Source organism: Dasypus novemcinctus, chromosome 13 (assembly GCF_030445035.2).
Source record: "Dasypus novemcinctus isolate mDasNov1 chromosome 13, mDasNov1.1.hap2, whole genome shotgun sequence".
In the NCBI taxonomy this organism is placed as follows: Eukaryota; Metazoa; Chordata; class Mammalia; order Cingulata; family Dasypodidae; genus Dasypus; species Dasypus novemcinctus.
This window is the reverse complement of record NC_080685.1, coordinates 44,892,688-44,914,472: the sequence shown is the minus strand read 5'-3', so window position 1 is coordinate 44,914,472 and position 21,785 is coordinate 44,892,688. Positions and strand designations below refer to the sequence as shown.

The 21,785-nt window shown below is 44.4% G+C and overlaps 1 protein-coding gene across 1 annotated transcript in view; it reads right to left on the bottom strand.

Annotated features, from left to right (window-relative positions):
- Positions 1-21,785, bottom strand: part of STYXL2 (serine/threonine/tyrosine interacting like 2) — a 32,771-nt gene that overhangs the window by 7,444 nt on the left and 3,542 nt on the right. Inside the window, exons 3-5 of the mRNA XM_004464720.3 lie at positions 10,435-10,529; positions 7,157-7,388; positions 4,343-4,560 (exon numbers count right to left, since the gene is read on the bottom strand). Coding sequence (XP_004464777.1) covers positions 4,343-4,560; positions 7,157-7,388; positions 10,435-10,529 — 545 coding nt within the window. The remainder of the gene's footprint in view (positions 1-4,342; positions 4,561-7,156; positions 7,389-10,434; positions 10,530-21,785) is intronic.

The window sequence follows — 21,785 nt, the reverse complement described above, 5'->3', positions numbered from 1 at the left end:
GTAGCACACAATGAACTGAAATGACCTTTTATATCACTAAACCCTATAAAACACTTCAAAAACTGTAAGTAGGTATGTTTTATCTTGTAGCTTTTTTTTTTTTTGGTAGATGTAGCCTGTCTTTATAGCCAGTGGAAACTTTTGCAAGTCTTGACTCTACTATTCCATGGATCAGCTCTGCCCTAGCTTTCCCCTCCACTTTTCACCCTTCATAAACCTGATAAACATGCTTTATATGCCCTCATTTGTGGCAGAATAGGACCTCTAGAGACCTTCCTCCAGATTGTCATCAATCGATTTGCCAACAATCTATGGAGATGTTTGTTAAATCACTTAAGAGTCCTACCTAACAATATGAGGAGGAAGGAACTGCTGTTTTATTATCTTGTCTTTGTATCAGTTACGGCCATGTGCTACTCATACAGGAGACTAGAGACCAAGACAAGACTTGAGCGGAACTGAGGCCCAATAAATGCTGAAAGGCTGATATTGATCAATGAAGGGGTTCTCTGCCCTGTATGTGACATGAGGGTTTCAAAGAGAGAAAGAGTTTATGCACAGCTCAAAGCAAGGAGATCAGAAGGCCTAAGGGCCATAAATCTGTCTCCACAAACAGGAGAAATGCTCAGTGCTTTGTACCATTCAATGAAAGAAAGGCAGGTTAAGATAATGACAAGGTTAGAGAGAGTCTAATCACTGAGCATGTGCAGACAGATTGGATGCTTAGTTTACTTGAAGTGGAAGGTTTAGGCTACTGCGCCTGTCAGGTGGGCCACTCTGATGAGAACTGCCCTGGTCTAGCAAGATAACTGGGAATTTGGAGTGGTCAGTTCTGGGCTGACTCATGCTAATCAACAAGGGGCTACGTGAAACAGAACCTGACTTCAGGGGGCTACGTGAGGGCACCCCGCTTCCGGGGTGCAAAACAAGGAAAAGGGATACAAGTGGGGCCAGTAATGAGTTGTCTCATTACTGTCCAGTTACCGGGTAAAGATTTATGTAGTTTCAAAACATAGTGTCAGCATTAAAGAAATAAGGCATCTGGGTTACAGTTCAGTGAGTTACAACAGTTACAGGCATGTGCTTCTGGCTACTTCAAAAGGCTAGCACACATCAAGGCTATAATTCAGTGAGCTATCACAGTTATTGGTATTTTCTTTTGGACTAAATCATACTTGTTAATTTTTCAGTTATAAGGCCTTATTGCCAGGGGTCAGGAGCCATGGAGGTAAGTGAGTAGAAGCAAAGCCGCTAAAAGAGTATCCACAGATTCACTCCGTCTTCTCCCTTCCTACCTCCAGCTCAGGGTTCAGCTATCTCCACCAAGGACCTCCCCTTAGCCACCTGACAGGCCTCAATCTATGAAAGGTAGTGCAAAGTCTCAGTCTCTTTGGAGGTGGACTCACAGGCCGCTGCATTTCAGGACATGGGCAGCCACTTAGAATCAATCTGGGAGAAACCACAGAAGGGCTCTGCTTTTCAGAGCTCTGTTCCTTACGCCTGGAAAACCTCCAAGGGGCCTCAGGGACTGTTCGCAGAACACTCGCGGGAGGCTGAGTGGGTAGCATCCTGGGCCTCCCACCCACTTCAGACAGAGCAGTGACAGGCCTGCTGACGGTTGTACGGATTGTGCTTTGCACAACTCCAGGGGGCCCTTCACATTTAAGTCGAAGCAGATTTGCTGGGTTATGATGACCATATTCTGACAGTAAAATGGTTTGAGGAAGGAGGCCTTCTGATTTGCAAAGTCAACCCTTTGATTAGCAGCAGGGCTAATCGGGGAAGGGGGTGGGGAGGTCCACCTAGATGTGGTTCCTCTGTTTTAAAATTTTGAAGAGTACAGGTGGCAGTGAGAGCACGGGACTTCGGTAAGACAGGGTTCAACTTCTCTCTACCCGTCTCTGTATGTCTTTAGTTCTTAACTTCCTCTGCCCCCCCCCCTTTTTTTAAACAGGTTGAAATGTTGATTTCCTTTCTTAATTCCCTTTTTTTTTTCCCTCATAACTTAGCTCCCTCCCCTACCCCAGGAAAACACAGAAGTGATTGCCCAGAAACCACACCCCATTTTTGACTCAGTTGATAAAGTGAAGGTTGACATAGAACAAGAGTCTGCCAAACAAATTCTCTCTTCCGGGCATTTGAAAACGGCACTGAGGCAGTTAGCCTGTGAACAGCAGCCCTGTGGACGGCCTTATTATCTGAGGTAGAAAGAGAAGGAGGAGCTTGAAACCAGAGTCTGAGATTGTTCAGTTCCCACCCCAGAACTATCCCAGGGCCTGTCATGCTCTACTGTCCTTCTGGCATACCTTTTTTGTACCTGTGCAGTTAATGTCCTTGCTACTTGTTACATGTTTTGAGATGATGTCTACTAACTAGCAACCAAGAGAATCTTGATTTTACTGCACCAGGGTAAAGTCATTTAACCTTCAATGGCTCTCAGGTTCGCAGTCTGTAAAACATTCATAACAACAGCCACCTCCTGGGGTCGTTATGATTATTAGGCAAAATGCCTGGGATCAGGTGTTTGAGTGTCTCCTCCTAGACGTTAGGAACTGTCTCCAGAGCATCCCTGAGTAGAGGAAGGAACAGAAACCAAGGCTCAGGAGGTGATTCTAGGGATAGTGAGAGCTCCTAGGTAGCGGTGTCGAACTATCTACAAAAGCAACAGTAGTGACAATAGGGTCGTTTTCCTGCCTTGCAGGGGTGCGGAGAGAAGGGAAGTTGATGGGCAGCAGGCAGAGAGGAACTGATGGTCTGATGGCGGATCAGCCTCGGCAGGTGTGGAGGATCTCGGCGCCCCGGCGAGCTAATGCCTTCGCCTGCCAGCAGTGGCGCCCGCTGCCCGCAGGGGGCTCCCGCCGGACGCGGGCATCCTGCACGGGAGGCCTCGCGGCCTCCCTGGAACCGCCGACGAGCCCTCTCCCAGCTCGAACCCCGCAGCTCCAGACCCCGAACCCGCCTCTCCTTCCTCCCGCCGCTCTCCCGACAGCTCGCTCCCGCCTGCTCGCTCCCGCGTTTGCTCCTAGAGGTGAACTTGGGGTTTACCTCTGCCATCTGACTCGCGCCCCCGGCGGCTGCGGGAGGACCGCGGGGCTGTGCGGTGTCTACTCGCCCGGCCTCCCGCGCCCGCCTCGCGCTCCCGGGACCATAGGTCGGGGAAAAGCCGCGGAACAAATTCCCTCTCCAACAAAGCATTCGGCAAACACGGTCAATTCCACATTGGTCAAAAGCAATGCATTTTTAAAAAGTATTTTTTTGTTGTTACTTAGCTTCAGCTTTGAAGAGGAGAGGGACGGTTTCAAATACATAACACTTTATACTTTTCCATTAGAAGTTACTGTTATTTATTATAGTAATGGCTATAATTTTTAAATCGTTTCTTAGGCACTGTAGGTGCTGCGCTAGATTTTTCATATATACTTAAAAAAATTAATCCTCAGGCACTTTTGTATTAGATATTTTTAGCTCTCCTCTACAGTTAAGGAAACAGAGGTTCCCAGCAATAAAGGGCGTGCCTCAAGCTTGCATGAGCTTAGTAAAGCCTGGGCACAAACCCAGGTGTGCGCGCTCCCCTGGCCCTCTGTAGACTAACCCCATCACCTCCCACCTGGACTAGACCACGGCAGCACTGCTCTCCTCACCTCCACTCTCACCTCCCCAATGCTGTCCTGAGTTTTCTACAGCCTCAGGCAGCTCAGTCCCCGCAGTGGCTTCCCAAGACCCCTTTCAGCCTCCTTCTTCTGGCTTTTAACTTCCTGTGTGATCAGCCTCTGCGGCCCTAACCCTCCTCAACTGCACTAACCCACACTGGCCCTTTGATTCCTTGAGCACACCAAGCTTTCTCCACCTTAGCGTCTTTGCACTAGCAGTTGCCTCAGCCAGGAATGCTCCTCTTTCCATTTTCTCCCTGGCTAGTGGCGTCTTGTCACTCGGCCTCCACGTCATCCCTCCGAGAGGCCTTCTTGACCACCCTCCTCCAGGACGGTCACTCTTAACACATGCTCCTGGCTACAGGCTCTGCCTCACACTGACCACTCTCTGACATTTTCTGTGTTTTTTTTTCCCTCTCTCTCCTCTCAGCTACTGTGAAAGATTCAAAGGCCAGAGGCTTTGTCTGTCTCTTTCATCACAGTATCCCCAGTGCCTAGAACCCTGCCTGGTACAAGGTAGGCCCTCAGTAAATACTTTAAAATATTTGATCCCACCACTTTTCTCCTCTTCTTAGCATAACAACAACCTTCTCAAGACAGATAACCTCCAGACAGGGCAGGTAATCAGGACACTTTCCAGATATTCCCCACATTTGCTTCTCCCCGTGCCTGGGCCAGGCAGAACCCCTCACCTCTGTAGGTCAGCAGCGCTTCGTCGAGGAACTCAGCAGCCTTCCGGAAATGCTGGGAGATGTCCACCTCGGGGAAGTCATCCACCTCCACACCCAGGTACTGGATCTCCAGGCCAGCGTAGAATTCGGGCCCAGTGTAAACGCCAGTGCCGTGGGCAGCATTCAGGATGTGGGTAATTCCCAGCCTCTTCAGTCTCCCCTTGTTCACAGCCACGCTCCTGGGGAGAGAGGAGCGGCACATCTTTGCTCGAGTCAGAGCTAGTGAGGTGCGTTATACACGATGGGGAGCTGGCTTTGGTAGGGTCGGGAAGTGCACAGCTGGGTGAGTGCCTCTTCCCTGCTCCCAGATGTGCCTGGGGTTCCCTGCAAATGTGGTTCTAGAAGAGGCCAATGACTTAGTAGTAGCAAGAGAGAGAAGACACAGGAGCTGGACAGGATGAAGAGGAGAACAAGACCGGTACGTAAGGAAACCTTTAAGTGGTCCAGAAATCCCTCATTTTAAAATTTCATGCTTTGGGAACATTCAGTCAGATGCACAAGTGGCAGACAAAAATAATAATAAAATTATGTGTGCTTTATATTGATATGGCACGCTATATTTTTCAAAGTGTTTTCACATGCTCCAATTAATTTTATCCTAATAATAAACTTAAGAGGTGGACAAAGTAACTATTTTTACTCCCATTTGAAGATTGTAAAAAAAATGAATCAAAGAGAGTTTATGTAACTTTCCAAGACTGTGAAAGGAAGAAAAGATACTGAACAAGAACCCATGTTTTCAATTCCTTTTTTTTGCTGCAGCTGAATAAGTGGAGCTTAGTTTTCAGAGCCACTGAGGAAGGGCTTGCCCAAGAAGGAACAGAGGTCCTCACCTGGAGATGCCTGGGCTCCCCAGTCACCGAGGATGCAGATGTTCCTCAGTCTACAGGTCTATTCCAGGATCACTTAGGGCTTGATGCCCAGCTCTGGGAACTGGATTCTGGGCAACTAACCACTCCTTGGTAGAGCAAGAAGCCCAGTGCCCATAGATATTTCCCTACTACCTGCCCTGGGATTCCAGATTCTTTCCTTTTCTGGATATATGTGCAATGAAATTGGGAGAACATCTCATTAAGTAGTCAACGGATCAGCAAAAACCAGTTTCACTAACTAACATACTGGCAACAATTGTGCACTGGCAAGGTCCTGAGAATAGGGCATGAGTGAGTTGTCATTATTTTGTTCTGGAAACTGTTGATAAACTTTTAAAAGATAACGTCTATCTTGATTACAAAAACAATAAATATTTAGTATAGGAAAACTGACAAAATATTCTAAAGGAGACAATAAACACTTGTAAAACCACCTCCCAGAGATAGCTACTAGAAAGGGTTAAGGGTCTTTAATAATGTTAGCATTAGTCATGCTTTATTAAAAGTCCCAAATTTGATACTTTATGGCCTCCCTGTAAATATTCTTAAGGACCTAAATTGGTTCTTCAAGTTTCCTTTATTTAAAAAAAAAAAGTAGTCCTATTGTTTAGAAGCAGCAGAATATTTCAGCCTTAAAGATGTAAGTTATTCAAAGAAACAGGACTGTAAACAATATAACACATAATCTTGTTGATCTGCAAGGATTCAGGAATTATTGAAAGCACCTATCCAGAAAAATAAGTGACTTAAAATGCCTTGAGTCTACTGGCTATTTTCCCAAAATATTTATTCTGAATAAGAGTCCTTCTGTGGGTAAAGAGAAAACACAGGAAATTAATATAACCAGGGGGAAAACTGGTAGCTGTAATCAATCTATATTCTCAACAAACTTAGAGCAAAGTGTCAATATGGGGGCAGGGCCTTTTTTTTTGTCTGACTTAGTTCTGAGTCAATAAAAGTGAGTTTATTTATTTTTTTATTTTTTTGCAAAAAGCCACAATAATGTACCTCTTAAACTTTCTGAAAAGTTTTATTGTATACAGCCTAGAAGGTGAAAAGAATGTGACTATCATTCTTTGTTTTGAGGATATTTACTTAGGGTAAGAAGTTCATTTTTCTTGTGTACAAAAAGTAATTATGCTGTCAAGAGAAATATAGCCCGTATACTTAAACATGTATGAATGATGTAAATTTTATTGCACCCACTAATTTCTAAGAAAGGACACCTCTGGATCAATGTAAGTAAGATAAGCGCAATAACTGATGTACATAGACAAACGTTTCTTCCAAATGGGTTTTATAAAGGCAAACACATCAGCAAATTTTTCTTTAAAAAGCAAAAACCACCTCCCAGAGAGAAATACTGTTTACATTGTATCACATTTCTTTCTAGGTTGTTGTCTATGCAAAAGCAGCTATGCACTCATACATCTATATATCACTAAACTATCATCATATGGTATTCTTTTGTAACCTACTGTTTCTTCTTACTATATTGTGAATATTTTTCATGTCAGTAAATATGCATGCAATCAATATTGTGGATGGCTCCAAGAGTCCCATTACATGGAGAGATGGCGCCGATAGCTGGGGATGTGTTGGACAGACTCAGGGCCAGGGAGGGAGGCCCAGAGAAGCACCTGGAGGGGCACGGCTGTCCTAGAGAGCCCTGGCAGGAGGGCGGGTAGGTAAGCAATCATGCCAGCATTTTGCCTGGTTATCTCTGTGTGCAGGTAGGTGGGCTTTCATCAAGGCCAGGGCTGGGCAAATGGTCAGCCAGCATCAGTTTGCTGGATGGAGCTATGGGGCCTTTGGCGAGAGTTGAGGGAGCATGGTCTCTCTCAGGCTCTAATTGGAGAGGTTGGTTCTTAGGAGACAAACAGCCCTTAGGGGACAAACTCACTTCTCAGCAATGAAGACGTTGGGCCAGACCTCGTCTACCTCGTTCCAGGGGGCCTCGTGGCGATCCTGGGTCAGGGCCCGCTGTAGGTCCAGGACGCAGGGGGTGTTGTACAGGCTGGTGTCATCCATCTTCTCCTTGACGCGGTTGTACAGGTCCTCCACCAGCAGCTGCTCGGCGGACTCCAGCATGCTCGGGCACTCTGGGTCTGCCCTGGCCCCACGCGGCTTGAGTTCTAGAAGGGCCAGGCAGCATCCTCATCAAAGGATTAGGGACCCATGGCCTTCTCCGCTCCTCAGGAGACCCTACCCTTGGCTAGTTTATTGCCTGGACTCTGGGTGTGGGCTGAAATGGCAGCAGGCTCTGCCAGCAAGGACTTGATGGGGTCCAGGGGACCCTCTGCATTGGCCTGGACCCTGTGGTTAGGCTCAGCAGCTGTATGTATAGGTGTGGGTGAAGGGTCCCTACCCCCTTCCATAGCTGGTGCCAAATGGATGCTCAGAAATATTCACCCAATAAATAAATGTTATTCTTTCATAACATAACTCACTCTATATATGGAATGCAAATAGCCCTGGCAAAGTAAAACGTTCAGCAGTTATTTATGCACTACATCATCTGCTAATATACACTTAATTTACTTATTTTATATATTGTCTGCTTCCCCCTACTAGAGTATAAGTGCCTATGATTCTTAGCCTCCCAGCGCTCAGAGAGGTGGCAAAAGTTTGCCAAGACCTCTGATGCCAGTCTCAAAACAGGACTCAGGGTCATTCTGTACAACAGGTCAGAAAAGCCCGAATTCTAAAAGAACGCAAATTCTGACCCACCCATGTCTGGAGTGGAATCTTTATCTTCTCTTCCTAATATATTTGCTTGAATATTTTGGGAAAGTAAGATGCTCTCTTCTCTAAGTAGGTAATCAGGAATAGGGAAGAGAAAAGCCTTTCTTTCCACTTAGGAGCCAAATATACCGAACAGATAGAAAGGAAAAGAAGAAGGGGAAGGGAAAGGAGGGAGGTAGGAAAGGTGCATCTTTGGCATTGGCCGTGACTTTCTGCTGTACCACCTCTGCCCCTGATGGGCCCTCGCTGGGCAGAAAGCTGCGTAAGAGCACAGCTATGTTTGCACAAGAGACTCCTTACAGGAGTCTGCGCGGCTCGCTGCTCAGGATGCACCCGGGGCATCCTGGTTTTTCCCGGGCCTGAGGACTCCGCGTCCCTAAGTCTCCTCTCTCCTCCCTGCCCTCGTCTAAAGCACCTGATGCACCCAGATCCCCACCATCAGGTCTCAGCTCTGAGTGTTCCCTGAGCTCTGCCTCCAAAGCAGAAAGAAGGAAACCTCTGCAACCCAGTGCTCTTTTGTTTAAAAATAGAAGCAACCTTCCTATTTTCTCCACTACCAGGTTTTCTCCCCTGATTCTCCTGGGGTTTTAAGTAGCAAATATAAAAGCCCTTCTCCTTCCCTCCCTTACTCTGATATCTTTCTTTTCCCTCATGTGAAAAATAAAACTCCCCCAACGCCTCATGAAAACACCCAGTATTGTCTTCTCCAGCTCTTGCTGTAGCAGGTTGTTTTTGATTTCTTTTCTTTTTCAATTTTACAATAAATGTCTCAGCTCTCCTATTCCCGCGGGCATCTCCAACTTTCCCTGGGCCCTTTGTCCACTCCTCAGACTGTTTATAGCTCCCCTCTCTCCATCAAGTCCTCCCATTTATTTCTGCTACTTGAGGTTTCTTTAGAAGAAAGTAAACCCCCAAATACCCCCATCTTTGGGCTCTCTCAGATGTGCAGCACACGCAGACTTTCCTAAAACTCAAGGGTTCTTCAACACGAGGTTTTATTTGTTTGTCTGTTTCTTTATAGTTCACACCATACAGTCCATCCACAGAGTACAGTCAATGGTCAACATACATTTTTACCTCTGTGATCACTAGTGAGCAGAATAATGCTTTGAAATATCCCCTGCTTTATTTTTCTTTCTCAATAATATACTGTCTTTTACTTCCTCCACAACCTTTTATTCAGTAAGATGAACAAAACTGAGGCTAACATCCCAGAGAAGGGGAGAGTGGATAAAATCTAGAATAAAGAAGAACTTGCTTGGCTTTTAGGTTTAAATTAGATTTTGAATGTCCATAGCATTCAATAACCTTGAAAGTGAAGCTTTCAAAGAAAGGAAATATTTTTCTCACAACTCCTAAAGTTGGGCTTTTACTGATAAAGAACACAGCCTGGTGGTCCATAGATGCATCCCAGAGCTGAGAATATTGCAGAATAGAAGGCAAGGGAGATCCCAACCACACAGAGAAAGAAAGAAACTTCCAGACCCAGGGTGGATCATCCAGAGCTAAGTGGTGCAACTCAGAGAGAACTAGACCAGGGTGAAAACACTACTCAGTCCTGAGGCTGTGGCCTGGCTTGGAACAAGATAACGGAGACTCCAGGTGGCCTGGTTAAAATAAGAGATGGGGGGGAGGGGAGCAACCAGCAGGGCTGGCTGAATTCTTGGTTCCCCACAAGCTGAGCAGGAGATCCATATGTCCTCCAGGGACCCTGGTGGGAACCCAAAGGGTCAGCGAGGATCAGGACCTGACCCTGGTGCGTGCCAGAGAAGGCGCAAAGGCCAGCGGGGTCCTGTCTCCTGGGCAGTGCACAGAAGTGCCAAGAGGTCCCCAGGGGAAAGGCAAGAAAAAGGGGAGGGAACAAAAAGAAAAGATTATTTGCCCAAAATTGACTAGAGAAAAATTGCACCCAGTCAGGCCGCAAAGAGTGCAGACTGCCTGCTCCAAACCCCATCTTCAATAGCAGCGTATCCCCGGGCCTGAGAATGCCGTGTCCCCAAGGCACTTCTCCTCTCCCTGCCCTCGTCCTCCCTCCTCCCCAGGCGTAATCCAGGAACAGAACCTCACTCCAGACGTCCCTTTGAACAGAACTCTCTGGATGCTCCTGGCCATTTCCCGGCTGCAAGGTCTGTGTCTCTAGCAGTAGCTGCCCCCGGACCCCTAAGCTAACCAGGAAACTGGATGGGAAGCGCTCAGGCAAGTTCTCACTGCTGGAGCTGCCTCCTGTCGGTGGACTAGGAAGTGTTCACGTGGATGCAAAATGTCCACCTGTGCCCCAGGATGGCTGATGAGGACTTGGCAGAACTGCCAGTAAGGATGAGGATCTATTCCTGTAAACTTGATGAGAAGCACATGTACACTCTCCAGGGTCCCCTCCGAGGGTCTCCCCACAACCGCTGACTGTCCCCACTCCCACCCAGCGTCCGATTGAATTACCTTCATTGATGATCTGTTTGGCTACAACAGCTGAGGAGAGGTGAATGGGCTCCATGAAAATGCTTTCTGTTTCTGCTTCGGAGACCATCGAGTACCTAAGAGAAGAGAGTGTTCATACGCCATGACCCCAGGCAGCCTCTGAATGGCAGGCGTTCTTTTTCAAAGAGAAATCCAGATCTGATTATAGCCACAAGTGGTAAAGTAGAGAGAGAAAGGGAATGCCTTCCTAAGTTTGGGGAACCCAAGGGTGCAGGACACTGGGCATCCTGTGGCTCAGCTGCCCATCTATTTTACATCTGTATGTGACATTATCATGAACCTCAGTATGTATTTTTAGTAATGCCTTATTTTCATTTCTAGTGCTTATTTGTAGGTCAATGTTTCACTAACCTATCATGGATAAAGTAATCATCTGTTGTTTTGAAACAAAGTGTTAAATCAGGATTTCCATTAATTCAGGCAAGTGTCTTTCTGAGTTGACGCAAGTGGGTGGATTTTTACACCATGGGTCACCTTACCCCTGCGTGGCTTGGCTAGCTGCTGCTACCCAACTGCTTCACCCAGCCCTTTGCTTGAGCTTTAATGCAGAAACTATGGACATTTGCCCATTGTTTCTCCCCAACCAGACCTGAGCTCTGTGCCTCCATATCCCAGGGGATTTTCCATTAAAAAAAAAATTAATAGCCTTTTTATAGCAGTTTTAGGTTTATAGAAAGAATTGCACAGAAAGTATGAGGAATTCCCATGCTTCCTGTCCTCTGCCCCACCTCCCCCACATACACTTTCTCCTATTATTAACATCTTGCATCATTAGTGTGTTACGTCTGTAACAATTGATGAACCAATATTAACTCATTATTATTAACTAAAGCCCATAGGTGACATCAGGCTTCACTCTTTGTGTTGTACAGTTTTATGAGTTTTGACAAATACATAATGCCATATATCCCCTATTATGGCATCATAATAACTTGACTCTCCTAAAAAAGCCCTGTCCTCCACCTATTCATTTCCCCCCACCCCCGAGCCCCTGGCAACCACTGATCTTTTTACTATCTCTGTAGTTTTGATTTTTCCAAAATGTCATACAGATGGAATCATATAGTGTGTAGCCTTTCAGACTAGACTCTTTCAATTAGCAATATGTACTTAAGGTCCCTCCTTAATGTCTTTTCATGGCTTGATAGCTCCTTTCTTTTTATCACTGAACAATGTTCCATTGTATGGATGTACTAGAGTTAATTTATCCAGGCCCATCTATTTTCAAACTGTGTTGGCACCGCTGGGGTGTGAGTTGCTGTTTAATGGTTAGCTTGTGCAGGGGAGGGGGTTTGCTTGTGCTTGGGAGGGCTTCATCCTATTGGGGCCTCACTTTCTCTACTGTGTTTCCACCCTTGGTTGTCCTGCTGCTCATTTTTCCTCTTGTCCTTTGTTCTTCTGGGGTACCGATACTACAGGACATCCCTAACTTGTGCCTCGACCAGGGTTCACCTTTCCCTGACCTCCACCTCTCCTTGCACCATTTACCTCTCCTTGATGGCACTTCTATCAGTCGCAATTTTATACTTTCTTATGAGATGTTTTTTTTTTTAAGATTTATTTTTATTTATTTCTCTCCCCTCCCCCCTCTCCCCCTGTTGTCTGCTCTCTGTGTCCATTCACTGTGTGTTCTTCTGTGTCTGCTTACATTCTTGTCAGCGGCACTGGGAATCTGTGTCTCTTTTCGTTGCAGCATCTTGCTGTGTCAGCTCTCCGTGGGTGCGGTGCCAATCCTGGGCAGACTGTGCTTTTTTCATGTGGGGCAGCTCTCCTTATGGGTGCACTCCTTGCGTGTGGGGCTCCCCTATGCAGGGGACACCCCCGCATGGCATGGCCCTCCTTGCTCTCATCAGCACTGTACGTGGGCCAGCTCACCACACAGGTCCTTGGTTTGAACCCTGGACCTCCCACGTGGTAGGCGGATGCTCTATTGGTTGAGCCAAATCTGCTTCCCATGAGATCTTTGATAAATATCGTTTCCTGTACTAGACCATATCCTCCAAGAGGGCAGAAACCATGATTGGATTCTTTAGTGACCATTGTACTTACAACACACAGTGTCTGGCACAGAGTGAATGCTTAATAGATATTTTTGGTTCCACTGACTGACTGAATTTGTCCTCTCTAGCACCATATTTAGGGAAATGTAGCAGTTACAACAAATAGCAGCAAGCATTTATCAGTTACTTGCTACCTGCTCTTCATTAGCAAGGCTGAACATAGCGAGGGCCCTGTCTATAGCCTGTCCTTGCCCACTCTCTGGTCAAGATGTGTACAATTTCTGAGGCCGATGTTGGCAACCAGAAATTTTTTTCAAGGCAGGCTAAAGATGGTCACAAACCCGTAGTCCTCCTCCCATAGAGAGGTTGGGTGCATGTTCCACAGCCCTGGAATCTGTGTGGGTGGTCTCTGTGACTGCTTTGACCAATGGAATACAGAGGAAGTACCACTGTGCCACTTTCTGAGTCCAGGCCTTATGGTCAGATCCCCCTTCTCTGGGAACTCTGAGCTGCCACATAAGAAATCGACTACCCTAAGACCATCAGCTGGAAAGGCTGTTGGTCAACAGTTCTGCTGAGCTCCCAGCCAACAGTCAGTACTAACTTGCCAGTCACGTAAGTGAACCCTCTGAGATGTGGGTCCTCGAACCCATCAAACCACCCCAGCTAGTGCCATGTAAAACAGAAGACAACCTCCCCAGTTAGGTCCTGGCCAAAATGCCTAACCCATGAAAAGGGGAGCAAAGTAAAATTGTTGTCTTAATTCAGTAAGTTTGGGGGTAATTTGTTAAGCTGCATGGGTAATGGAAACAGTGCTATGCCAAGAGCTAAGACGTGAGCTTTGAGCTGATGCTGGGGAACTCTTCTCCCTAACAGTGAATCCAAACCTAATGAATATCAACAATTGGTCCAGATTTGTAGAAATTGGGAAGTAACAACAATACCATGCCAATATGGGAGAGTAAGCCTTGCCTCTATCCCAAAGTCCAGGACATCAGATCCCGTGGGCATTCTGGGCCCAGGGTTCAGGGCAGTCTTGTTGGTTTTCAAGTACCTATGTTTCATAAAACTAGAGTCAGACCCTCAAATTGTATATAAATATTTATAAATTTCACCAATATTTATTAAAGAATTTAAAATTATTTTATTTGTTAATAAATAGTAATGAGCTTTTATTATAGAATATTAATAAAATAATTTCATTTATTTATTATATAATATGAGGGAGCAGTATAGCTTAGAGGTTGAGCACCTGCTTTCCATGTACAAAGTTCCAGGTTCAATCCCTGATACCTCCTAAAATAAAATAATAGAATAGAATAGAATAAAATAGAATAGAATAGAAAATAAATAAAATAAAATAAGGTTTGGGAACAAAACCCCACAAAGCCAGGAGAGGGTCATCAGCTGGGAACTCTTGTCTGATTACGGTGCATATAAAGCCCATGCTCACACAGCCCCTCATTTCTTCTCAAGGTCATTTCCTTGGATCCTCTGTGGACCCTCAGGGCTCTGCATTCCAAAGCGGCTTCCTCACTTCTGTAATCAGTGTTCCTAGCCACTGACTCCAACTGAAAAGAGGCCGAGAGGAGCCCACACCTGTCAGGTGCCGAGAGGGGCCCCGGAGGAGCTTGGCAGGTGCGGCGGCCCCATCCCGAGCTGGGGAAGTCTGTCTAGGAGCCCTTTACCCTGCCACTTTCCCTCAACAGTGATGGCTTCAGATTGTGGATTTGGTCTTATGTGACAAATACCGGGGGCTGAGAATCTGCCCTAAATAAATACACCTAAGCCCTGAGAGAATTTGAAATTAAAATTTGAGAACAGAAATTACTAGGAAACCTCCTGCCTTCTTGTGGGTGGTAAAGAGTGAACTGGGGCTAATTAGTCAGAGACTCTGAGAGCTCAGGGGTGATACCCCGCCCCAGCCACAGGTTTGGGAAGTTGGTGGGTGCTGTGATTGAGAAAAGAGAGGTTTAAGGATAGCCGCCCTCCCCCGCCCCACAATGTATCGTCCTTGGGTGCTGGTGCCAAAGTGTAAACAATCGTAAACGAAGCTCAACCTGATCCTGTAGAATGTAGATTACAAGTCTTTTTATGAGTCACCTGATTTCAGGGGAGATGAAAACCTAACAGTCATAAAGCTGTTTTGCCATCGACAAGGCTTACTGAGTCTAATAAAGAGGTGTGAGGCTAGGAAGTAAAAGGACCTGCGTGGAGAGCCATGCTCAGGCATGGAGAAGCAGACTTGCAAAGAAAGGAGGAAGGTGTGAGAGACTCGAATAACTGACCTTGCTTGCATTTGCAAGGTCAGTGAGATGGCGGCCCTGGAGGGTTTGATTTATGGTGTCGTCTATGCCCCAACTAGGATGGCTGAGATGGAGTGAGATGACACTCACACACTGATTAGAAAGCGGCAAGGCTGGCCGTTCAAGACAGGCAGGCAGGCAGAAAGAGGATGTAGGGTCGATACACACCTCATCATAGGATCAGGAAGCGGTGGCTAAAAAGCCTTGAGGACGAATAGAAAGAGAAACAATAAAAGGGAGCTTGATAGGCTTAGTAACCTAGAGGAGGAGACTGGTGTAGCCTTTAAACCAGTGTTTCTGCAAAATTGCCGACTGCGACCCATCAGTGTATCTTAAAATCAATCTAATAGATCGTGCCCAGCATTTGAAAGACAAAGAAAAAGAAGGAAATAGAATAGCACTGTCCATCATACGGTTACGTATAGCTTTGGAAGCTTTTAAAAATTTAAACATACACGTATATGTTCTGAGTTGACATGTAAGTGATATGCCTACTGTAGATTTTACTTGGCAAAGTTTAAAAGCCACAGCCTTCAACCAATCGCCAGGCTTGCCAGGCAGAGTGGGTGGAACTGGGGCTTCTTCTTCCACCCAGATCCTCCAATAGCTGCTCACTTCCAGTTGACCCCCTCAAAAATGAAATGGATGCAGAGGCCCAGGAGGGGATGTCTTTCTTGGTTTGGCTTTTGAGAAAAAAGAACAGGTTTCTGAGCCCCCCTCTAACTGTTCAGCGTCACTCCAGGGCAAGTGGCCACACCCAGGCAAAGTTCAGACTCCAAGGAAGGAGAGAAATCAGTAAACTAAAGAAGATGGAGTGTTAGCCCACTGCGGTCGGCAGGCTAAGTGAAAGTGCCACCGCAGAAACATCTTCACGAACGAAGAAATATAAAAGAGAAAGAGCGGATGGCAAGAGCCAATTCTCCAAAGAACTCGATTAGAACACACAAATTATACTTCCTGCCCCCCATCTCCCACCCCACCCACCGCCATGCACACAGCCTCTGGCAGTTGGAAAGGTAAGGAGAGGAGAGTTAGGGAAGGGTGCTTCCCTCATTTGGCAGTTGGAAAGGTAAGGAGAGGAGAGTTAGGGAAGGGTGCTTCCCTCATTTGGGGGATGAGGAAGAAATGCCACTGTGAAAGAATGCCTGAGCAGACCACAGAGCAGAGTTCTCTGAACTGACAAGGGTAAAAGTCCAGACCCAAAAAGCCAAAGCAAGAAGTGGCCTTTGACTTGGAAGATATAAAGGAAAACAGAAAAACATCCTTTAAATCAGGGAGAAAAGAAGGGAAAAGGAGTCACTCCTTTATTTAGACAGGAAGAGAAAACGGGTAACAGCTCACAAGGAAGCGATAGAAGCAGTGGTGGGCTCCAGCGGACGTACATGGGTGGGTTTGGGGGGTGGCTGGCTCCTTGGAAGGAGAGGGAGGGCGTCTTGGGGTTGCTGCTTTCTTAGACTGCTCCTGGGAGTGTCTGGGGAGGTACGATGGGTAAGGGAGAGGGCCCCATCAAGCGGTTCCTTGGTGCCACTCCTAGACAGGGGATTTTACATTTTAGTGTCAATTCATTACTTGGGGAAATTTGGTGTAAAACTTCTAGTTGGGAGACGCATGAATCTCCAGTCATAGATTTTCTTCAATAGAGAGTGACTCACAGTGGCCGGGTTTGAATTTCAGGTGTTTGAGGCCAGGACCTAACTCAGACAAAAAAAGATTTGACATAGTTTAACCCTCTACACTCCACTAGCTACATTCTTTTTAAAGAGTTTTTTTTTTTTTCTTTTAAAAATTTTATTGTGGTAACAAATAAATATAACATAAATTGATATTTTAACCTTTTCTAAGTATAGAATTCAGTGGCATTAATTGCTTTTACAATGTTGTATTATCATCACTACCATCCATGACCCAATCTTTAACATGACTCCAGACAGGAACTCTGTATCCATTTACAATAACTCTCCACTTCTTCAGGTTCTTAACTCACACTAGAATGAGATTTACAGGAGAGGCTTGAAATGTTAAAGCTCCATGGGATGGAGGCAAGTAGCTGTCATCCTTGATCTACCTGATTGATTGGTGGTGGCTGTTTAGAGAATTGGGTGGAGTTTTGCAAGGCCCATCATACTTCCACAGAAAAGGGTACCCTTATACTGCCATGGCAGGTTATATGACTGAGAGTTGGTTTGTGGGGTATTTGCTGACTCCGTGTATAATTTAATTTTAAAAAGACCCCTGCCATTAGCTGAAGAGATAAAACAAGAAAGACGAAATTTCAGGCACTTATCAACTACAAGGAAGACTGCCAGGTCTGGGACCAATAGTACTAGGTGATGATCAGTTGCCTAGAATATGAATTTGCTTATGGCAGAATTAGACAAACATGGGTTTTAAATCAGTGTATGGGACTCTGGGTAAATAAAAATCTCTTGGCAGCATGAGTTATTGAAAGGAAGTGATTGTCAGGTGTTTTTTCTGAAAGAAAAGGGCAGGAAACCATTTGTCAAACACCTAATATACCCTTATAAACCTTATCTCATTTCATCTCTATTCCTGGGTAAAACCGGAATTCCCATGTTATGCTTATGTAACAAGCTCAAGCTCTCCTGACTAATAGTGAGAGATTATGTTAGTCTCAATTCCACCTCTTAAGTTCATCTCACAGCACCATGCACTCCCCACACCCCTAGCAGAGGGTTTCCCCTCTTTTATGACTTAAAAAAAAAAAAGTCAACCTTGTTGAGGTATAACTGATGTACAAGCTGCACATATTTAAAATGTACAGTTTGGTAAGGCTTGGCCTATTTATACTCCTGTGCAATGGTCACCAAAATTAAGATTATGAACTTGTTCATCATCCTCAAAAGTTTCCTAGTGCTTCTTTATAAGCCCTCCCTCTCCCCACTCCTTGTTCCCTGCTCCCCAGATCACCACTGATCTGCTTTCTCTCACTAGAATTTTATGTAAAATTTTATGTATGCAGTCTTTTTTGTCTGACTGCTTTCATGCAGCATAATTATTTTGAGGTTCATCCATGTTGTATGAATCAGTAGTTCTTCCTTTTCTGTATAGTAAACCAGGGTATAAATATAACACAATGCATTTATTAATTCACTTGGTTGTATCTAGTTTCTTGGCTATTAATAATAAAGTTGCTATGAACATTTGTGTATAAGCGTTTATGTGGACACAGGCTTTTGTTTCTCTTGGGTAATTACTAGGGAGTAGAATAACTGAATTATATAGGTGCAGGTATGTTTAACTTTTTAAGAAACTATTTTTTAAAGTGGCTGTACTCCTTTACATTCCTAGGCAGCGTAGAGCTGTTCCAGGTGCTCCACATTCTTGCCAACCTTTGAGATAGCCCATCTTTTACCCTTTAGACATATTTTAATAGGTGTGCCATGGTATCTCATTGTGGTTTTAAATTGTATTTCCCATAATGACCAAGGATTTTGAGCATCTTTCCATGTGCTTATATATGTGCCATCCACATATCTTCTTTGGTAAAGTATCTGTTCAAATCTTTTGTCCATTTTTAAAATTTTTAAATTCCTTATTATTGGGTTTTGAGAGTTTTAAAATATTCTAGATACAGGTTCATTATCTTATATGTAATTTGCAGCAATTTTCTCGCAGTCTACCAATTGCTTTTTCGTCTTTTAAAGACTGTAGAATCATGCATCTGGGTTGGTTCTGAATGAGGTGGTAGGATTGATTGGATGATATGGCAAAAGCCAACCAGTTTCAATAGTTTATACTTCGTACTTTGTAATTATTATGGCAAGGGACAGCCCACGCATGTCCACAAATGCACAGCCCATTCCACATGTCTGGGTCTTTCAGGCTGGGCTCATGCCTGTTTCTGCCAAGGAGTGGCCCGGCTGCTGGGAAGGCTAAGGATGGAATGTGGTGGAACTTCCTAATAATGAATTATTATTATTATTATTATTGTCCTGTGGCAGGCTTACTGTATGTGAAAAAGTGAAAACAGCATAACTGTTCTTCCCTGCCTGCTGCCTCTCCTTTCAGTGGTCCTCCCTCCCCATCACTTTTACCCTGAGGACTCAGTAGTTGCCTTCCCCAACCTTCCGGACAAAAATAATGTGAAGCTCAATCACACCAAAGTGATAGGCTCTTAATAAAATGCCTATTCTCTAGGGCAGTATTTTTAAAATATTTACCAGAGTTTATTTATCTAGCCTACTGCTAATTGGATAACTCAACATGTTGTTTTAACATTCTATGTTCTCAGTGGTTGTTTGCTGCTAAAACATTCTAGCACATCTGTACATATTTTGGTCATGTATCTAAAAGGAGTGAGTCTGCTAGGTCATGGGGCAGGTACATGTTTACCTTTAGTAAATACTGTGAAATCACTTTCCAAAATAGTTGTACTAATTTACACTCCCACCAGCAATGAATGAAAGTTCTGATTGCTTCACATCCTCACTAAGATTTGGTATTGTCAGTGTTTAATTTTAGCCACTCTGGTGAGAATATAGTAGTATTAAAGTGTGGTTTTGATTTAAATTTCTATTATTTATTTTTCTGTTGTTATTGATTTCTAACTTAATTCTTCTATGGCCAGAGAACATGCTCTGTATGATTTTAAAAATTTAAAATTTGTTGATATATATATATGGCCCAGTATATGGTATATTATGGTAAATGTTCCATGTGTACATGATAAGATTATATATCCTACAGTTGATGGGAACATGTACTCTAAATGCTAATTGAGTTAATTTTTCTTATTATTCTGTTCAAATGTCCTATATTCTTACTGATTCAGTTGCTGAAATTGTTTTTAAATATATATACATTTAACTAATATTGCAGATTTTTATTTTTCTTCTTGGTTCTGTCATTTTTTGCTTTATGTATTTAGAAGCTATGTTATTAGGTCATAGAAAGTTAAAGTTCTATCTTCCCGGCGTACTGCACCTTTTATCATTATGAAATGCCCTTGTGTGTTTCTAATAATGTTTACCTTAACGTTTACTTGGATATCAATATGGCTTCACCAGCTTTTGTTTGGTTAGTGTTTCAGATTATGGCAGTTTGTATTTTCCAAGGATAGCAACAGCAATATTTCCTGTCCTGCTTGGTATTCTTTAATTGTGTGACCTTGATATTCCTCCAGGCAAGTGGTGGAGCCTGTATTTCCTCTCTCTGAAACTGTGTGGAGTTTTGTGACAGCAGAGAACAGCAGAAGTGATGCTGTGTGATTTCTGAGGCTGGATCACGAAAATGTGATGCTCTTTTGCCTTGTCCTCTTGGGATGCTTTCTCTTAGAATTTAGTCACCTGCCATAAGGAAGCCCAAACTAGCCCATGTGGCGAACTTATATGAAAAACCATATTAGGTCTGGTCACAGCCTGGCTGAGGTCCCAGCATGAAGGGCCAACCATGTGAAGATGCCCCAGGGATACCAGCCCCAGCTGTTAAGCCACCCCCAGTCTTCAATTCTTCCCCAGACTTTGAGTCTTCCCAGCTGAGGTCCCAGGCATCTTGGAGCAGAGACAAGCCAACCCACTGTACTTTGTCCTGATACCCGACAGTGAGCTTAATAAAAGGGTTGTTTTATGCCACTAAGTTTTGGGGTAGTCTGTTATGTGCAACTACAACAGCATTGTATACATTTTCCAGCCTCTGTTAACGTTTCTATATCCTTATATTTAATGTAGGTGTGTCTTTTGTAAACAGTGTGTAGGCTTTTTTTTTAATAAAAATTTAGTTCTGCCAACTCTGTATTTTAACTAGAGTATTTGGTCTATGTTTAATATATTTTCTTATACATTTGGATTTAAATCTACAAACTACTATTATTATTTATTATGTTTTTTCTATATTCCTTTTCTCTTCTGTGTTATTTTTTATTGCACACTCCCCCTCATTACCTCATTGGTTACACACTGTTATGAAACTTTTAACAGTTACACTAGAAATTACAGCAAGCATCCTGGACTTCTCACCCACTTTTATAGTTTGAGATAACCTCTCAAGACAGCTGTCATTAACCTGAGAGTGAAGCATGTAGACCAGGAAGTAAAGACATAAATCAGACTTGAAAATTGTATCTAGAAAAAGGACATTGGGGGTGGTTACTGACATGAAATTGTGTAGTCCAGGTGGATTAGAAACCTATTAAGTTTTTGAAGGGATCATATTTGCAAAGAAACCAGGAGCCTTAAAAAGCCTTTGGCTGTTTAAGCCTTAAACAAGACTTAGGTCCCCAAAAATCCATGAGAAGGAAACAGTCTGCAAAAGATTTACGGTCTTCAAGGAAGACACACTCTCCAGCTTTCATTTCAGGTGTGCTCTGGGGGAAAGTGAACAAGGAAGACGGCTCAGAGGGCGGAGCTAGAGGCAAGAGAGAACAGTGGATAAGGGCATTCCTCCTGGAAAGCCAAATCAGGGTCAAATCCAGGATGGTTCCCCACTCTCAGGGCAGGCTTGCTCCTCACATATATGCACTAGAGTTGCTGTGTCTCCCATTCCTCCTTACATCAAATGGGAGATCTTTTTGCAGCTATCCTCATCAGGACAGGGTCCTGTATTCATTCAGACCTGAGAGAGAAGATACACCCCCCATGGAGAGCCTTGCCTTTGAACTGTATGCAGAGGATTTGGGTGGTCTCCCTTGGCAGGCAGTAAACATGTTCTGTGAATGGAAAGAAAGGTACCATGGATATTAAGTAAGCAGAGGGGTATACTGTGGCTGAGACTGCTATGTATCAAAAACCCCTTCCCTCTCTTTCTGAGGCTCATGGACCTCATTTTCCATCTGCCTTTGCAAGAAAGCATGGCCTTTGGTTCAATATATGGAGACAGTGGCCACTGGAGTTGCTGAAGGCAGGGAGAGGGAAAAAGAGCTGTAATATGGGGGCATTTTCGGGACTTGGAGTTGTCCTGAATGACATCGCAGGGACAGATGCAGGACCTACCTTGTATATCCTGCCATAACCTACTGAATGGACTGAGAGAGAGTGTAAACTATAATCCA